Source organism: Malurus melanocephalus, unplaced genomic scaffold, assembly GCF_030028575.1.
Source record: "Malurus melanocephalus ecotype Western Australia unplaced genomic scaffold, MMel_1.1 scaffold_682, whole genome shotgun sequence".
Lineage (NCBI taxonomy): Eukaryota > Metazoa > Chordata > Aves > Passeriformes > Maluridae > Malurus > Malurus melanocephalus.
The window spans coordinates 136,434-157,145 of record NW_026623914.1 but is presented as its reverse complement, the minus strand read 5'-3'; the positions used below and the strand labels follow the sequence as shown (position 1 = coordinate 157,145).

General features: G+C 35.4%; 1 protein-coding gene across 1 annotated transcript in view; it reads left to right on the top strand.

Annotated features, from left to right (window-relative positions):
- FGF14 (fibroblast growth factor 14) overlaps window positions 1-20,712 on the top strand; it is a 124,500-nt gene that overhangs the window by 26,553 nt on the left and 77,235 nt on the right. Inside the window, exons 2-3 of the mRNA XM_057384063.1 lie at window positions 5,336-5,446; window positions 13,660-13,763. Coding sequence (XP_057240046.1) covers window positions 5,336-5,446; window positions 13,660-13,763 — 215 coding nt within the window. The remainder of the gene's footprint in view (window positions 1-5,335; window positions 5,447-13,659; window positions 13,764-20,712) is intronic.

Here is a 20,712-nt window from a genome sequence, read left to right as displayed (position 1 = left end):
AGTTGAGTGCCCTGTAATCATCATGAAAACGGAAAAATAAGTGAGCAAAGAGAAAGCCACCTCRTTTCAGAGCAAGTACTATTATTACTTATGGGAACAGGGAATAATGGAAGCTATTGCTTTCCTGAGTTCACATTATGTGCTTTTCCCTTCTGCCCTGAATAGAGCAAAACTTTCTTTCAAAAATATTTTTCTTTCAAGTTTTTAATTAARTTTTAGTTTTCTGATGCATGTTGTGAGATATTAAAAAAAATAATAAAATTAGAGAGCACTAGTGTATTAAATGAATGTCCATATATTATCACTTCCTATTAACAATGAGAGAAAGTAAAAACACAATCAGAAMCTTTGAAACATTGAGACACCAGGTAATAGGACAATCTCATAAAGAAGTTAGGAGTGTATAAAGCTTTTGAATGCAAGAGATGTATCACAGGAACAGCTGAAGACTTTAATAATGAAGGATRGCTTTAGATGCCTATTTAGGATTGTATCACCTTTAAATGAAGAAAAAAGTCCTGCATTTTGAATTCCCCATTGGCGATGTACTTGCTGCAGGAAGTTTGCCTTTACGATTGCGTAACACACATTTCAGAGGACCCTGCACTTTTATGTGCTGCAATGATGATGCAAGACTGGTCAAAAACAGGGCAAAATATAATGTGATCATCTGTAATGACTGTACCTGTTTGAGTACTGTGGCAATTGAACATAAACAATAGGCTTGAGARGAAGATGACTTTTGGAAACTGGGAMAAGCATTACAGAAGGAACTAAAACGCTTGAAATGAGAACCCGGAAAAGAAAATGTAATGTTTACATGTGTTTTTTCTTCCCTGCTTCCAGAGTTGAATTGCTTAGTGGAAAGTTTCTAAAATACTGCAGAGATATGTTTAAAGTTTTAAGAAGTATCCAGACAATAATCTGAAGCAACCGTAGGTTTCTATGTAGAAGTCAATGAGAGGTTGAAGATGTCTTGAGCTGTGGTTTAGTGGCTGGGGTCTAACTGCCTGCAGTGGGGGTAGTTAATTATTATACAAGGTMGAGATGTTTCTGTGTGGCCTTACAAACTAATGGGGAGATGTGTCTGGAGTGGGTCCAGAAACACTCTGGACCTTGGGTGGGGTATTTTACTTTCCAGCTTCAAAAGAAATCTGTTGGTTGAAGGATTTCAGGAGATTGACTTTTGAAAAAAAGATCTGAATAAAAACCATAATTYAAAACAAATTTTGATAAAGTTTAATGAAGAAGGGAGAAGATTCCCTAACAAATACTGACCATAACATCAGCAAGTAAGATATGATGGCCAAGTCATGGTGACTATCAGATTACCATAAATCTTAAAGAAAAAGATGCTCTACTTTTCTTCTGGACTAATGTGAGTGGTATGTTTAGTGCCGAAATATCCAAAAGTGAAAACTGGAGGATGGAAGTGTGAAGAATAAGGGACAAGTAAAACATGAAGGACCTGGAGCTACCAGTTAGGAGTTTGATGCTCTGCTATCTGAACAGAATGTACCTCTGTATTGGCTTTTACTTGGCTCACTGAGCAASTCATTTTGTGACAGACTGGATAGTTGACTGGATAGTGCAGATTATTGTCCATAAAAATGTGAGTTGATGTGAGACTACCCCCCCATTAAGCATTTGCTTGCCAGCTCAAACAGGCCKTTATTTAGTACCTTTGCACAGAAGAGGGAGGAAATAAATAATGACAGTCAAAAAAAGTCTTCCTCTGGTAAGAACTAAAAATTAAAACTCCACTGGATACTAAGGGACCGWTTTTTTAATTATACAAAGGGCATATTTACCATTGTTCTTTTAGCATTGTAAATTCATCTATGTCWTAACACTTATATTTAATGAGTTTTTTTCCTAATTTATTTTAAATCTGTTAAGTTTCTAAATACACCTGTACTGGTAGGGTGTTGGAGTGGGGAAGTACATGCTAAAGTYATCCTCTTTGTGAACAGAAAGTATTCACAACTCACAACATAAAGTGCYATAACTGTTGTAGAGCAAAAGGTGCACTCAGCTTGTCATGAGTTAATGCCAAAGTCATTTTTGTAGCCACTATTTGAGATAGAAGACATCTTAATTAAACTCTGCCTTTGTTGAGGACATCAGCAAAGCTACTGACAGAGTGTTCATGCTAACTGCAATCATGCATCCTGCCATCACCACTGACAAGGGAAAAAAGCAAGAAAAGTGGGCTTCAAGTGGCTGTTGTCACACAGATTGCTGTGGAAGAAAGGCTTGAGGAGCTGTTGCTTTGTCCWTTCAGTACAGCTTTGAATTTTAAGCGACAGCCTCTAATAACGACGACAARTCAGAATAATTTTTTCCAAAGCAGGGCATTGCTGACATGTCATGCTGAACTGGTCAACCTCAAAAGTCAAGGTGCAAAATAAGATTGATAAAAATCATTAGGACATATTTAACTGTCCCTTAATTTTTGATCCATGGTGAAGTTTGCTTTTTTTTTGTAGTTTCATTTCCCCTGAAATCAAGATTCTTTAAATAAAAACTATTTTCAGCAAATAACCTGTGGCAGTTAGGATTTTAAGAGARCTGGTAGCAAAATATCTGTGATAAAATCATGAGTGCCAGAAGCTGTTTTGTGAGGCTGTCTGCTCTCATCCTGTCTGTTTGTAGGGGGTTTTTTTAATGTTATTTTCTTTCCATCATCTTTCTCTTGCATGTGGGAAGATAAAAGTGAGTATGGGGGTTAAAAGGTAAAAGTAAATGCTGATCTGTCTGACTGTGTCACTGTGGTGACAGTTAAAAAAAGTTAACACTCCCAGTACACTTGTGGACAGGCAGCACCTGTCTTCTGCTCTTCTGAGCATTGCTGCTCAATCCCGCTGTCTRGCAGACAGGGGAAAAAAAGAAGTGTGGTCAACAAGGATTTGAAAAACTAATTTGTAAATATCTGAAACTAAGACTCTTCCTGTAACATTATTGAGAGACAAAGGGTAGATAAAATGCTACAGAAATCGGGGATGAGCAGATTTCTTTTCTCCTCTTGCTGCTCTGGTGTCTCAAAAAGGACCTGAAAGAGTAATTTATCTTTCTGCAAGGAGAAGAGATAAACTTCTTGCCAGACAGGATTCTGCTTCATCTTGGAGATATTTACCTTGAAGCTGTATGAAGCAGTCTTTGTGACTCTTCCTTATGATGACTTGCATCAAGATTGATGTGTCACTRCACTTTCATTTCATTCAGATATAATCTTGGATAGCTGGTAAAGCAGGGTTAACTTTAAAGAATGTTTTGATGAAAACAGACCAATGATTATTAGAAAGTAGATTTCACGTGTCAATTTAAAAAAGTGAGTAGAATAAGTATTAAGAACAACTTTGAAAATTATTTCTAGGTTCGACATTTTTCTCTTRAAGCATTAGATGTAAACAGCTGGTGACAGTGAGTCAACTGTACTTTATCTTCCTATGAAACTTTGCAAGTGTTGATAAAGAATCATTAATCCATGATTCCTTGGGTATGGAAAGTGATTTTCAAAATGCTGATATTTTTCCTGTAGATACCTTTTMAAGATGTAGTTTCAGTAATATTTTTATTATACTTTAGTATAAGTGTTAAGCATGTTTAAAATTGTCAGTTTGGAAGTACACATTGAAAGCATGCATTGACACAAAAAGTGCCTGTGTAAGAGGAACTTACTTTTCATTTTTACATTATGAAAATACTTTTGAATTGCCTGATGAAGTTGATGGAGACAGTACATTCAAATGAATTTGCTTACATGTTTAAAATGAATAGTTTAACATGTTTAAAATTTTTTTAAAATAGTTATTTTTGAGTTAAAGACAAACTTTTGCTAATGTAAAATTTGACAGAAAGCAAAATTTACAGTTAAATTAAAAAATTTAAGTTGTAATATGCTTCTATGTTGATCTACTGTTCATATAAATTTCCAAGCCTCAGAAGTCTTACAGTGTTACTATTTACAGTAACAGTTCCTATGATATTTACTGTTCAATCTTGTATTTTTAGTTTAGATGGGCTTACTGTATAATATGACTTTGGAATTTGGATATTCAATAAAAACATTTGCAGGATAATWTCATAGAATTGAGCCTCTACAGAAAACTTCAGCATATACCAATTAGAGGCACTTTTGTTTTTCAGTGTTTATTTTCACATCCCCTTAGGATACTCTAAGTAACCCAGCATGATTAATTGTGAGAGCAATTATACACAAATTTGTATTTTTTGGCCATAGGGTTGCATGAAAATACTGTCTTCCTTCAAAGTTCTTGTGTTTATTTTATTACATATCTGTRTCAAAGTATTTATGAATTTAATTCACTATTGCAGAGCTAAGCATGATATAATAATGCATTTAATATATCCCATGATATAATGCATTTAATGCAAATGTTCTCACAAATTTATGTTCTGACTATGTGGAACTGGGCCTACTAGTTAATGTTTAACAATATTGATAGGGATGTCACACACAGGCAGTTCTGTGTTTTTTAAAGTGATGTCTTTTTTGTCTGAACTAGTTTTGCAACAGCTCAATTTGTGATTTGATAAGGCAACATCTATGCTGTGAATAAAAAYGTTTGTGACTTGGCACTCCCTGCCCAATTCTTGGCAATTTTCATAAATGCAGAATATTAAACAGAATACCCTCATTGCTCAACTACCTGGATTTCCCATAGCTTTAGCTTGCTGAGAGTTTTTTCAGGTTTTTCCTTCTGTTTAGGAAAGGTTATGTCTTGACCTGATTGTGGGTGCAATTCCCTGGGCGGTGGGAGAGGGCAGGTGAGTTAAATCTGTTTCTAGATTGGTTAAAATATTTTGTGAACTCTTCAGATGGTACTGTTACAAATGATACAAGATAAGTTTACCAATTTTGGTAGGAAAGGAAGCAGATATTTTCCTTCCAGTTTCCTCAAACTTATGTGCAGTAAAGTAAGTTACTAACATATATTAAACTAGTAGAGTTTTTCAAATATTATTAGTTTCCTGTAACGGGCTATACTTTTTGCTGAAGTGTAAAATTTTTTTGCAGGGCTTGATATGGTGTAAGCTTTTGACTGTGGGTATTTGGGGTGTTCTTTTTTTCTCTGTTTTACCTGTATTAATTATAATGAAGGATGTTGGAGGCAGAGAACAGGACACAGAACTGACCTAACAACACTCTGCAGAGAGATTTTTCTCCATCTCCATCAGCACACATCCTGTTGTAGTACTTACTTTTAAATCAGCAATGCTGCTTCACCAAACTTCCTCCTACAGCGAGAGAAATAGGGATAACTCTTGGAAAAAGTTTTGAGGCTAGTGACAAAATATGTTTGTCTTTCAGATCCCCAGCTCAAGGGTATAGTGACCAGGTTATATTGCAGGCAAGGCTACTACTTGCAAATGCACCCCGATGGAAGTCTCGATGGAACCAAGGATGACAGCAGTAATTCTAGTAAGTGACTGCCCCAGGGGAATGTCTTATTCGCACACGCAGATCGCATCGCTCGAATGTCTGTGCACAGGCACCGTGTTAATGCCTTTGGAGGGTTTCTGAATGTGTTTTGTTCCAAGGAGGAGGGCTCTGTCCCTTCGAAGCCTGATGACCACCAGCATGGCTCGTGCAGGACATTGGCCTAAATGTGTTGCCTCTGAAGGGGAAGGCGTAAGTGCTCACGGACCTTGGGAGGGAGACATTTGGGCCAATGAATGCCTTCTGGTAATTTTATAAAAGTGTAAAATTATATTAATTTTTTTTTATAAAAACTCTATATTCAACATAAATTTCTTATCTTCCAGTAAATAAAAAAAAAATAACAAGAGATGGAAACCAAATTTCCATGAAAAATCTGAATTTACAAACAAATAAACGYATGCTAAACCACCAAATTCCTGCTTAAAACACATGCTAAGTTACCTTGATGAAAGGTACTAAAAATTTTGGGGCTAAAAATCCTAAAATGCCCTATGCCAGCCAGAATTCCAATGATRTTAAGAGATTTTCTGCCACTGTAGAGACTGCATCAGTGGCAGTTTTAAAAAGAGATTCCAAACAAAAGAGGTCTTGAAAGGCCGTGTGTGGGTCGCTGTTTTGGTACACTTTTCTCTTGATACTGCCACATATTTTCATTCAATGAGCATATATATGTTTGATAACTTCAGCTGCAAATGGTAATGAAACAAACCTATTCTTACTCTAGAAACAGTTGATTTGTATTTTGTTTATTTTAATTTCTTGACATATTTAAATAATATTTCTGTGTCATATTGAATTTTGTTTTAAGCACTTTTAATACACAAGATTTATTTTCTTATTATGCATACCTAAATAAGCCTTTAGTTCCCTTAAAAATGTTGGAATTAGGCTACAGAAATTAAAGTATTTGAGATTTATGCTTTACATTGGTAAGATCCCTTTTATAATTGATGCACAGCTGTCATTTTTAACATCTTTCATCAGCAGATAGCATGTTCATCTTCTATTGCTTGGTTTTTAGTTGTTTTTTGGTTTTTTTTGTTAATTGAGGAAAAATCGTTTAATATATTTTGATGTGTATSTCTGTGTTTGTTTTCCAAGTATTTTTGTTCCACTGCCCCTATTTTTGCCCCCCATCCTGCCCCTATTCTTGTTTCTTTTCTTCCCTCATTGTGTCCATCTCTCATGCCCACTTYTGTACTGGAGTAGGTCCTAAGACCTTATACAGGCAAGATTATTATCACTTTTTATAGAAGCTTTGCCTAGATGAGGTGTAAGAGTTGTGTTAGGTTATGAGTGTGTATCTCTCTCCCTCTGCCCATCTCTCTTATTTTCAGCTTCAACGAGAAGGTGTGTATGCAATAATTTTGTAATGTTTTATTGTTATTTCTGAGGGTTTTTTTAACTCTGATCTTTAGGGTTTTGGAGTCTTTGCAAAGCTAGGCCACAGTGCCTTACTTTTCTCTTTTAGATGTCAGTTTCACAAATCATTCTCTTTTTTTATTTACCCTTGCTTTCCCCTCTTCTGTGTCTGTCTGGTGTTGCATCTCGCTGGCCATCTTCCTTATTCTTGTTTTACCAAAATGCAGAATGAATATTCTATATTATAAATGTTCTGAAATATTAAACTTCTCCAAACTCAACCAAATACCATATAGCAGTACTGTGTATTTTATAAGATAATTATTGTTAGATAACATTGTGGTTTACTTCAAAATTATTTTGTTGGCTAAAAATATGTTTGTTTTTTTTTCTATAAAGTCAACTTTTTCTGCCTTTAACTGGTGTGATTATTTTTTAAATTAGTCCAATTTTCCAATATATTTTAGTAAAGACAGTTTAGAACAAAATAATGAAAAATGAATGTGTTTGCCAGGAAAGTCTACAGTCTTCACCTGAAAATTTTCTCGTATATATGTATCAACACTGTATTAAGAGCTGAAAAGATTTGTCCACTTGATATATTCATTAATGTATGAATATGGATTTGCTTCTTTTGTGCTGTCAGTCTTAGTTTTTTCCTTTTCCACTGTTTCCTTTCATTTCCCGCTGAACTTTCTTTTCCTATTGCTTTTGTTTATTGCAGTATGTGTTGTTTTTCTTTCTCTCTTTCACTTTAAGACAATGATTTTCTCATGGATAGAATTTTTGGTATTTTGATATTTTATTTTTTGAGCTCCTTAGCATGATGATTTCTGTCTGAGTGAATAACTTTTGGCAGCTGCCCAAGGGAGAAAATCCAGCTTCTGGCCGTGGTGTTTGCAGGCTGCCTATTTAATGTGCCCAGTGGGTGAAGGGATGGACATGYATGAGCTGTCCATAGGGCAGACAGAATGCTTACCTTGATAGTGAGGATGACTTCCATGCAAAGTGTGTGTCAGAAAAAAATGAAATACAGATTGCCAAAAGGTGTGCATCTCTACCAGCTTTCCACCTGTCTTCTGCACTGTTCACTGTCCCTGAAGAGATCCCACTGAGTAACTGGGTGTCAGAGAAGCCTGAGGGAGTGAGGAGCGAGGGACAGAAAAAAGATTCAATTTCTTCTTTGTCTTCAGCAAGGAAACTGTTTGAAGCCTAGTCATGCTGCTACTTTGTGCTGTTGCCATGTATTCTGTGTCAAGGAGTTAGAGKAGTACTTGAAGTTAAAATTCCCTCAAGTGCCTATTTTATTTTGAACTCATTTTATATGTATGTCARTAAACATAAGTTGCACACTATTGGAGTCACAGTGTTTTAGAGAGGTAGTGCAAACTAAGATTAACATGTCTTTAAAACTTCTCAGTAATCTCTTTAATGTGACTCTTTGCTCCTATCTGAAGTCACAATGACTTGTACCAGTGGTTTTAATCAGCTGCTCATTGTCCCTTTTTGAGTAAAGGCTAGAGGCCACAGAGAGAGATGGCAAGATTTTTGGTGTATCACTGTATAACAAAAGCTTGCATGAAAAAGGAAGAAAGATGTGATTTGCACCCGTGAATGTATTGTCATTTGCTCATGTTGATGGCCATGACATTAGAACTCAAGCTAAATAGACTGACAGGTTTTAGTTCATTGTTGCAATTTCTAACTTTTCCAAGTTAAGGAGGTTTTGTGAAAGAATGGGAATCAGTGCACCTAGTGTTTAATGGTGCTGAGTTTCCTTAAATCACTTCACCAAATTTAGGCTGTTAGCGTAAACAACCTTGTGTGTACAGTCTGTATTTTTTTTTGCCCCACTCTCAATGATATCTTGTTTTATCTGTTTTTTCTTTTTAATTTCTCTAGTGCCTTACAGTTTCTGTTTGCTTTCATGTCTTGCTTGTAGGAAAGGCAGCACTGACTGTGGTTAAAGCTSTAGCTTTGGTTACTGAGTCCTACTCAGTGTAGCTGTCAGTCTCTYGCTCTAATTTTCCTGGATTTTACAGGTGCAAATTCAACTTGCTTCATTGGCCTCATCATTATTAATTAGGAAAAACAAKCTACTACATCAAAATCATAAAGAAATAGAAGAGATTTCYATATGTGCTTGTAGTAATGAGCAYTACATTCTCCTCCTGTCCTCCCCAMCTAAACCAGCTCTTTTTTAGGCTTTGTTCTATCTTCAGAGTTTTGTCTCATGAAAGAATGGTAGGTTTAGTAGGAAGACTTATTAATTTGAGAAGCAGACAATTCCCACTCTTTAATTTTTTAGATTGAAACCCTGAATCTTTCAGATCTATAACTTGTTTTGATTCGGCTAGAGTGTATCTCAGCCAGCAACCACTTTAAAAAATCCAGTGTAAATGATGATACTTTCCTTTATAGGTGACTGTAACACTCAGATGTTGCAATTTGTGCCCCTTATTTAATTACAGTCGTGTTTATAACATGTTTATAATGTCCTCTAATTAAAAGAGCGTTATTCATTGGTAGTCTCATTTCATAAACTCAGAAATGACAAAGTGAACATTATCTGAGAAACTTTGATTTGGCTGTGCTCTTTTATTATGAGCATCTTTTATTATGCTGCAACATGCAGTACTTCCTTTGTGGTGCTTGGTACCTAGCAGCGTTGCTCTTCAAGAATCCTGCAACCATTTAACATTCCTTTGTTTTCATCTTTTAATGCGTGCTCCTAACATTCTATTTATATCTTCCAAATTGAATGCAGAAGTATTAACTTTTTAATGTCTTTATAAAATGCCTACCACTATCATATTTTGGTTTGAAGGCACTTATAAAATAATCTTTACAGCACCCTTGTARGGTAAAGGAGATAATTAGACAGAAATAAAGCACATAAAGTTTCAGAAAAAAACACCTGCAGTGCTGTTAAATTTGGATTAATGAATGTTAATTTTGGATTACTGCACTGAAATATCTGCARCCTGATATTTGCACTGTTTTTTACTGAAGCTTTTCTTCAAAGTATTATACAGGCATTTGCTCATCTATTTACACCACCTTTGGGAGTTACGTAAACCTGTWTCTCCCACTGGGATAATCTTAGGGTCAACATTCAGTCATACTGAAAAAAAGTTTTAATTATGTCTTCTGTAATATTAGGCATGTAGAATGGGTTTGCTCCATAAGAAATGGATGGACAAACCTCCAAATACCAACTTCTTGCAGTCATTGCCAATCTAAAAGATATTTTGAYGGAGTCATCATTTTTGTCTGTGGTCTTGAAGATGAAAATAAATTTAAAAAATATCTACCTTGATCTGATTGGAGATTTTACGCTGTAGCATTTAGCATTAAGGCAATGTGCACACAGAAGAGAAAGAAAGTTTTTAACTTAACAATTGGGTCTGTAGCAAACTTCTTGAGAAAAACAGTGACCTGTAATAGCARTTTTCTTGTAGCTATAAGTCAGTTGTACCTAAGCAGACTTCCACAAGTATATGGAAATATCTAATTTCAGGAATCTCAGATTTCAAATTAATGGACTGTGATGGTATAATACAAAAGAAGGAAAAAAATTATATGGCAGTTTCGTGTTTTGCTCAAGTAAGGAGTGATCACAAAATTATATGGCAGTTTCGTGTTTTGCTCAAGTAAGGAGTGATCAAAAAAAAAAAAAAAAAAAAAAAAAGTGGACTCAAACTTTGGCTAAAATTTTTTGAGAATTGAAATCCAACTCAGATGTGGGGTTCCTGCAAGTCTCCTCCATGAAGCCTGAACTAATAATCCTTTTTCATGCCAGTTGTTCTTGGCAACTGTCCTCACCCCCATTTTCTGGTCTTTTTTTGTGGTGGGAGTATGCTTGCAGGCTTAGGGAAAAAGAGGAGAACCCAAATGCTTTGTGATTGTGGTTTAAATGGAATACTAAGGGAGCGTGCACAGACTCAGCACTGACAAGAAGAAGGGGTTTACTTGCATCATTTTTGCTAATCCCTTGTTTTCCCTGATGTTCCACATCTTGCTTACATTTGGAATTGCCTGGCATTCTACTTAAGCATGCAGTTTGGCAGCATTGCCAACCAGGCATAGCTCTATTTCCTGGGCTGTTGGAAGGTGCTCCCTCTCTCAGCTCATCTGTGGGACCATTGAACTGGTTTTAGGCACATAAAGATGTTCAGGAACCTCACTCCCCAATCTCCAGGTTTCAGTTCTGGATCASTTTCTTAAAAATAAAAGGAAAAAGGGGACATTGCTCTTTTTAACARCCCTCTCAGGTAGGAACATAGGTTTGGCCGTGCAGAGCTGGGATGCCAGCAGACTCTGGAAGGCTTTCTTCTTTTCTCAGAGCAGGTTTTTAATAGAGTGGGGRATAGCTCAGTTGAATCCTAGGAATGTTTGAAATATGTAATTGGACACAAAAGACTTGCTCAGTGAAGAGTACTGCACAGTCGGGTTCTGGAGGAAATCAAATTTCTTTKGGCTAGCTTCAAAGTGCATTAAAACCACATGCTGTGCCTTACTGCTGCATGTTTTGCTGACCCTGATATGAAACATATTGCTGAATATTTTTCAATCAATAGCTGAATGTACACTGGCCTCCCTAGTTTCRCCCAAGTCTGAAAGATTTTGTGAAACTTACAGAATATTCTGTATATGCAGAATTACAGCATTTTAGATCACACTCTTAAATTTTAAGGGTTTAGACTAATTGCAGGGGCTCAGAAAAATTCCAGTTAAAGTCTGGTGGCAGTAAAGGTTACATTACATGCTTTCCACAGTGCTTTCTAAATTCACCAGCTACTATAAGCTGCTTCAGTAATTTTATAGGYTGCATAAAACACTGCCACATTACAAGCCTGTAATTCTTATTCAGTGGTGGTTAGATTAWTTTTTTTTYYWRKTTTGGTGCTTTATTTTTATTSGTAATACAGCAAATAATATTTATCATCCAGAAGTTTTGACTGAACCAGTATGACTTGGACATATTTTTCATTAGCTGGCTTAGTTTTCATGGCTGACTTGTCTTTTATGTTCACCTCTTTTCCTTTTGCAAGTATTGTTTGTTTTTCCTCCCTGGTGTCCCCTCAATTGTTTCTGCCCTCCCTTTAACATGGTGTTCATATGCAGGTTTCCTCCTGCAATTTCTTTTCTAGGAAAAAAACCCAAACTCAATTGACATCTGAAATTTAATTTTGCTGTGACAGACTGCCCCTCCACAACCCACAACAGTGATTTTACTGGTGTTGACATTGTTTCATTTGAGGGTAATGACTTTATAACTAATTTTTAACTTCCAGATTATATTGAACTGAAAACCCTCAAGCCATGCAGTTTTTAGCTTATCTACTTTTAGGGTATATTTTCTGTGAGTGCCATATTTCACTGCTTTACATTTATTAGAGAGGGARCCTGTCTGTACCAAGTATTTTTCTAGTGAACAGCTCTGTAAGATCCTCAAGTAATTGAGAATTTTAGAAATTACAGAATTTGAAATGCTATTTATTTGTGCTAATTCTTGTCATCTCYTCTATTTTCTTTGTAAATCCCCCAAATTGTTTTCAGTTCTTCTGGAGCTCTTTTGAATACATTTTTTTATTTCTACCATTCTGGGAAGTACTTTGCTACAATTCCTAGCTTTATATTGGCTTTGTGTGTTCCTAAAATGATCTAACATTACACACTCTTTTTCTGCATGACAATGCTGAAGGAGAGGTGTCTCTTTTTTGTATATACTCCTCTTTAGTAGTATCTTTTTAGTAGTCAGCCTGTGTTGTTTTTTTCAGTTGTAAAGACTTGATYATCATAAAAAAAAWGTGGATCTTTGTCCTTTGACCAAASCAGAATGTTCACACCTYGAGAAATGAATCTATCCACTGCAATTACAAGACCCTTTGTCTCTTGATTTGGGCTTTAGCTCTGGCATTCTGATTACAGACAGCCTCATACAGTACACTTTCTTGTCACACCTGAGAATGTCCTTCTAAAATTTTGAGGAACTCAMTGTAGCTGTAACTGTGTCACTGAGACGTGATTTGGTAGAACCACAGTCACAGCTGCATGTGTTGAACACACAGCTTGTGCTTTTGGTTTTCATCCAAGGGCTTGGGAGTCTTTGACTCATCCACAGTGAAAAAACATTTAGCATGAACTCTGTCTCATCCAGATCTTTTCTTCCAAGACTGATGTATGCTTTGCATCTCATTTTCTAGCATGAGTCAGTAAATGTATTATAGGTGTGTGCTGGCATAAGTTTTAGAAGAATTGGTTCATGCCACCTACTTATACAACTTATGTTTTTCTATGGTGAGGCTGGTAAACTCCCACTCTTCACACTGGTCTTTTTTSAGACAGTAATCAAAGTTGTGGCTGTTTTTCTTACTACAGAGGTATATACTATTCCTAGGGTATTTGCTATTAGGTGGTTTTCTAATTATTGCCCCAAGTTTTTGAACATGTTCTGTATTCAGTTCAACAATATTTATGTACCTTTAGAATCAAGCAAATATTTCAGTACTTATATGAATTATGGTAAGCCTCTGTCATTATCTGAAACATGTATGTTACTGCTTGTATCAAATATATCGCTGACAACAGAAAAAAAAAAGTTGAAATCACAGATCCCTTGACATCAGTGTTTAGTGAGGACACTTCTTAATTGAAAATCACGATAGTAAAGAGCTACTTAATGAATCAGAGACACAATTTGTCTAATTTTAAAAGTATTTAAAAATTATACAGGAACTGTTTTTCTTTCTTTTTGCTTGTAATGTGTATTAGAATACTGTATTAACTATAGCATGTTTATATCTGTTAATTTTTTTTCTTCACAGCTTTATTCAACCTTATACCAGTGGGACTTCGAGTTGTTGCTATCCAGGGTGTAAAGACTGGGTTGTATATAGCCCTAAATGGAGAAGGTTTCCTCTACACATCAGTAAGTACATTGCTGAACTCTGTTTATGAGGCACAGCTGAAGTTGAAATCTACAYAGGACTGAGATGTGTGTTCACTTCTAAGAAGTTCTGTAGTGTCTGTATATGTCACACACACCATGCTTGTGTGCAGCATTATCTGMAAATGTGGTGCAGTAGAGATTACTATATACTACATATGAAAGTCTGCATATTAAGAATCCTAAAAAAACATGCTATAGACTTCTTTTCCTAGTAGGTTATACTGGCAGAGTGTCATATGCCACAAAGATTATGATTTTTAATTCAGTTCTCCAGAATTTTTAATGMAGACCTGCAATAATTTTCTTAGTGACTTGTTGATCAGAATCCAAAAGCTTCTCCAACCATTACTTTTATTGATAAGATTTATGAGTGCAACGTCCATCTAAAAAGTCATTTACAGTTTTATAGTTTATCACCATAATCTTGTAACTGTATGCTTAGCATTATTGATTTTTTCATATCAGATATAAGGAAAATAAAGAGTTCTGTAAGGGACTTTTATCTCTGTAGAAAGATCAAAGTTTAAAAAAAAAAATCTTTTGAGTCACAAAGAAGACTGTTGGATAAAGTGATTGGAAAGACCTCGGATTGCTTATGAGATTTCAAATTATTTAATGCTAATCACTCAATGTGTTGTTGTGAATATAAAATTCCTCAGTTTTGTATAAATTTAGTGTCTTAACTTCCTTTGAAAGGCAAACAGACTTTAATGTGAACAGGCAGTTCTGTCATTTATTAACAAGGGGGCTTAAAGGATTTTTCCTTACTATATTTTTATTGACATCTATGTTGAGTTTATTTRCATAGTGCTATTTCCATTTTTTTACGTCACATGGTTCTTAATTCCCAAGTGAGTTACAATACGCTGTTTTGTTTTCAATGTCTGTTGAAAGGAAATTGGAAAGATTAAGTTTCTGATGCCCTGAGGGAAAGTATTCTGTTTGTTTCAAACATACAATTGTCTTGGAAAAGCTAATTAGGAAGAAAAAATTGAACTAATCTTGAATGTCAGTGTCAAGACAAAGAGAAAATTCCTCCTCATAAAATGTCGGCTGGAAACTCCAGCAGTAGGATCTACATTTTTTTGTGTCTGTTCAAAATTAGAATTCTATCACAGGAAAACAGGCAATATTTGCTGTAAGAAGGAAGAAAATTACAAGAAAAAACCTAGAGCTATTAGAGAAAATGAATTACTGACTTTCCAGTTCCACCACATCGTGTGAGGAGTTCATTGCTGGATCATGGCATGAACAGCATTTTTTTTCTAAATTTGTCCCTGTGAAGAGTAAATTTTTGCCCAGCACTGTTCCTGAAGTGAGTTCTCAGTCCTCCAGAAAGAACCACAGATTTTAGAAAATTTGCAGTTTCCCAGTGGATAATTYGGCAAGGGGACCGCACACGAACAAATTGTGGTAGCTTCTGTGTTTATGTATTATTCTGGAAGTGGTTCACCTTAAATGAAGTTAAGTGAGRCAAGGAAACGAGTGTTTATATAATCTCCTGCTTTCTCTTCCTTGTGCAGAGAATGGAAGATGAGCAGCCCATTAAATGACAAAGAAATTTGACACATTAGAAAACACAGCAGGAGACTTAAGTTTTTTATGTCTACAAAACAATTTTCAGCTTTAACTTTTGTGAAATAGAAAAATAATAACATATAAAATAATAATAAATAAACACAATTTGATAAAAATTTTTAAGGTAGTGGTTTCAAAATATCAGTGCTGCAATACGGGTTTAATTGTTTYATTATAATGTGTTGAAAACATTGATAATACATTTTTGTCTCAGTAATTGCCTGCTTTCAGCTTGAAGAATAAYGCATTTGAAAATAAGAGGACAAAATATCAGAGAAAATTCTGTCTTCTCCTGAGGATCAAGATGAAAAAATTTTATATGCAGAGTTATATATTGCCATTTGTAGAAAAATATTTTTAGCCAATTTCTGTTACTGTCTTTATGGAGTTTTGACTTTTTCACATTTGTTTATCTGTTGCACCTAAATGCAGAAGTTCTGTCTTACATGTCATGTTTTTCTCTTGGCTATTTAGGAGAGGATAGGAGAAGAAAGTTTTCTAAGTTTCATATGCCAGCTGCCATCAYTGAAAAAGACTGCTGCATAATGGGAGTGCTAGTTAAAATGTACATATATTTATTACCAAATTCATATAAGGATTTTTAAAATGGAAGCATGTCCTGTAGGCTAAGTGGGATTTATAGTCTAAGTTGACATCTAAATTCTGTGTAGTCCTTTTCCACAGAATAGCTCGGTGTCCCTTCTTCCYGTCACATTCATATTAACAGTATGTGAAACCCATATCTTGTGAGAATAGCCTACTTGTTGATGCCTCTCTTCAGAGACTGAAGGCCCCAACTCAATTATTTTTATCATAAGGTTGTCTAATTAAGCAACAGCATTGACAGGAAAGGTATTCTGTGCGATCCTGCTTGTGTGTTCTTTAAGAAGAAAACGAATTTACAGTGACAGATCAGTTTTACATACAGATTATCAAATGCAAATTTGCTTTTTTAAACAATCTTTTTTTTTAATGATTGGTTCCATCAGTTTGGTTGCATCATTCATTCTGCCAGATRTAGGATTTTTTCAACTATTTCTCAGAATTAGGAATGTACAGAAATTTCATAGAAGAGTGTTATGTCAGTATTTCTTAGAACAGAAACAGAAGGACARCAAATTGTGTAGGAAGGTCAGTCTCGAGAGTTTTCATACCTATTTTTCCTGCTGCAGCAGTTGAGATTTGTGTTCTGTCCTTTGGGGATTGATCAAGCCAGGATCTCTAACATACACTATCAAAGACTTGTCAAATAAAGGAGAAGCAAAATCTTGGGAGCTTGATATGGCTTTGCAAAATTCCTGAGAGAAATTTTCCAAATTATTTTCCAAAATCATAACCTGATTTTTTCTATGCATTTAAAGTAATTACTGTAAGACCATAATTCATTATTTTCTGTTATATGAAATACGACAATAAGAGCCTTTTCACRTCCTTTTTTTCCTTATTCTTTTAAGCATTAGCCCGCTTAAAGACCTTTCCCTTTATCTCGCCTATTTTAAAATTTTGGATTGCTACATCCAATTTTATTTCTCTGTGTGTGTGTATTTCCATATTCTTATATCTGTATATCAATACATATCTAGTAATAAGAAAGATATATTTGTCTACTGACTTTATTTATCTAGCTTCCCAGTTGTCCATGTATGTTAGTGAGCAATGAGAATTATAAAAATGAGTTGAAATTTATTTTAGATGRCTTAATGAACTGTGAATAATTAAATATTTATGACTGACTTAATAACTGTGAAAGCTAGTTGGAGAATCTGGATTTTTCCAYAAAGAACCATTGCAGTTACTAGACAGATTTTTGACATAATAGTTATGTACTTCATATGTTAAAATCAAAAATTATGCCTTATTCCTGTCTTCCTTTGGAAAGGGTGAATAAGATGAGGTTTCATTTCCAGGTTTTGTCTTGTCAGAATCAAAAGGAATGAAACTGGCTCCATGCACTGAAACAGGGAGCACAGCTGCAGGGATTCTCCATAGGGARCAGGTATTGCCTGCAGCAGGAAGATGGCAGTGCAGTACTTGGCAGAGGATTTTGTTGAGTTTGATGTTAATTTTGATCAACTCCCTTTGCAAGTGGTTCGTTAGTTCAACTTCCAGGGGCTGCATATTTTGTTTTGCTTCTAGGATTTCCTGCTATCTTAGCAGGATGAACTCAGAGGTAAAACTTATGTTAGCCCATTTATGATTCCTGTTTTCCTGYGATGAGGATATGAGAGTCGTCTGGGTTTGTAACAATGGATTTTTCTCAAGAATTATTTGACATACCTGCAAGTATTTGGAAAGGCTAGTGGTTTCATTTTTCATCGCAGCATGAGTTTGGCAGGATACTAACTGTATTTGGTGGCTCTCAGAGTAAGAGAAAAGGGAAAATCCAAAATGTAGACAAGCAAAAATCCTAAATCTAGAACACCTTAACCTGCTTGTGCTTTCTTCTTTGTGTTTTTTCTTCACCATTTCTTTTGCCAGTTTTCTGAGACCAGAGATGTGGACTAAGCCAGAGAGAAAAGAGTGTGCCTRTGATATTGTCATCAGCAGGTATCAAAGACATGGGAATCCACAGCATGGTTTCTTAGTGAGACTGATGCTTGAAAAGATGACTGAGCCTGCAGGGCCAGGTCTGATTCCCTGCTCCCCTCTTCCACCGTTGTCCTCTGTGGCTCCAGGGGTCCTCTTCAGGATATGGAGCCGTAGCCACCTCACTGGAAGGGTGTAGAAAGTGCTGGGGAGACATGGTTATATTTCTGAGAGGTTTTACCAACTTTTATAAAGTATTCCCGAATTCAGAATGTCACACTTAACAGAATAATCTTGTAAGGTGGGAGTTTGCTTTTTGGTCTGCAGCAGCACACGGTGTTGAGGGTGTTGGAAGCATTTCTGTTGCAGCAAGGTATCAGTTTGTGTTACAGACTTCATGAAAGAGAGAGAACATCAATATCTGTTGCTGAGAACTGTATTTGTTCTATCTCTCTGGCAACTCTCACCTGAAAAAAAAAGTCTTTGAGGATTTTTCCTGACATTTCAGCTGCTTCCCAATGTCGTTATTTCTGCCACTTCTTTAAGCCCACATAATTGACCTCTCTGAGGAGRACAAAATTCAGCCTCAAGGGAAGAACATAGGAGCACAGACAGTGAAGCCTGAAAAAGAGTGAGAGCTGAAGTAGTCTGTATTTCTAATATTTAAATCAAAGTAAAAGGAAAAATAAATTTTGTGTAGCTTTTCATAGAGCTTTACTTTATGCTTTGGAATTGCAAAGCTTAGATTGTGCAATACTTTGAAGGTTCAAAGGTGCATAAAACCTTATAATAAACAGAGAAGAAGAGAGTTTAAAGTAGACTAAGCCAAAGAGGCAATGTTATGGTTTTAAATTTAAGATTTTTTTACAATAATCAAAAAAGGGGTTAATGTTGACATGAAGAAAAACACTTTCTATTATAARAGTAATTGATGATCTTTGCTTTGGCAAAGATCATTCCCACCTTGCAAAGTATTGCACAAATACTCAGKAATATATCTGTTTAGAGAAAAGTAATAAATAGAGATTAGATGATTTAAAAGCTGTAGACATTTATACCTAATTGTCAAAAGTATACTTARTATCAGAAAAGGGTAAGTCTCATTGCTCTTGAAGTATCTGTGGTATTGTAAGTGTAAGCACATCAGAGTGGAGTGTCTCATAATATTGTGATCAGTAGAAAACATTATTTTCTTTCTTATGTCAGACTTATGATTTAGGGTCTCAACCTGCTCCCACACATGTATCTTCCAGCATAGACTTTACTAAGACAGGAGTAGGAGCCTTATTTCACTTGTCATTATCTGTATCTTGGAAGTATTCTGGCTCACTTTGGAGAGAGGAAAATGTATATATTTTAATATCTGAAAGCCACAGCTTCTGATAAAGACTTTTTAAAACAAACTATATGGTATTTTCAACAGTGCAAATGCATAAATCTTCTGCAAACTCCCTTATTTTAAGGGCTTGCCACTGAACTTCTTCCTTACATATGTATACTATTTTTGCATTTCCTGTTATCTTTTATTCAGTTTGGAATCAGTTAGAAAGTGACCTATATTTGCTTCCTATTGATTTTTTTTTTTTTTTTTTTTTTTTTTTTTTTTTTTTTTTTTTTTAAGAGAGGGGCGTATATAGCATGTTTCAGGGCTGTGTTCCTCTCCAAATTGGGCTGCATCTCTCAAAAGGTAAACAAGTTCAGCATGTTCCAGCAACTGAAATACACTGACAGGGAGGAGGAAAACACCTGCATGGTTTATGYTTATTTATATCTCTGTTTGGAGGTAGATAATTTGTAATTCAGGTTGTCTGCCAAAAATAAATACAGAAAATTGCTGATGAATTTATTTATTCTATGGTAGCACTTAAGGAACAACTGATAACACAGCCCTGCTATATTGTACAAAATGGTGTCAGATGTCCCTGCTACAGAGTATAGTAGAAAAGGGGTACAAAATACATACAAAATCCATGACTTTCTTTCAGTGAGTTAGGTTTTCAGTATATTTTTGATTGAATGTGCAGAAGCCAATGCTTTCACACACGAGATAAGGCAAAAAAAAGGAGGTATGCAGAGACACATGAGAGTTTGATAAGGCAGRAGAGAAGTGAGAAGGGAAGAGATGAATGGAATGAGGCTGACATGAGGAGACTGTGATAAGAAGGTATATAAGAAAGTGGATAAATGGCACAGTGGAGCAAAACAGTATTGTAGAAAACCCTATATTGATATAATCAKTGTAGAAATGTTTAGGATGATACCACTATTGTTCGAGTCTTGTGCTCACATTTATTATTACATGAGTTTTTCACACACAGAAATGGTTACTATTTGAATTACAGTTCATAAACCCTATTGCTTAATTAAATATGCTACTTTGAATATGTAAAAAGATACTTAGTAATACAAAGATACAGTATTTTAGAGTGGCATCTTACTCTATGGCAGTTGTTTCCTGTTGGCRTCTAAATGCTGTACTGGGGGTAATAACAGAATTTGACTCCAAACTTTCAGTGGTGTTTCTTGCCACTTAAACTAAATATTTAYTTCCTGTTTGGTTCATTAGTGTCCATAGTATCTAGAATGTTGTCGAATTTTTTATCTGTAAGAAATTATCCATTTCCCGTTCTCGCATGTATATCTCATATCCACCTGCAAAATATCTCATACTATATGTGTTTTCTCCCTGAAATGCACATATATGCCTCAAGATTAAAAGTTGCCCTTCCAAACTTGGCAAARCATGGACAATCACTGAGTCAGCAGCTGCAGCTGGATATTTTTCAATAATTGTATGACAAGGTCTAGTAARTGTAGGTAGGTA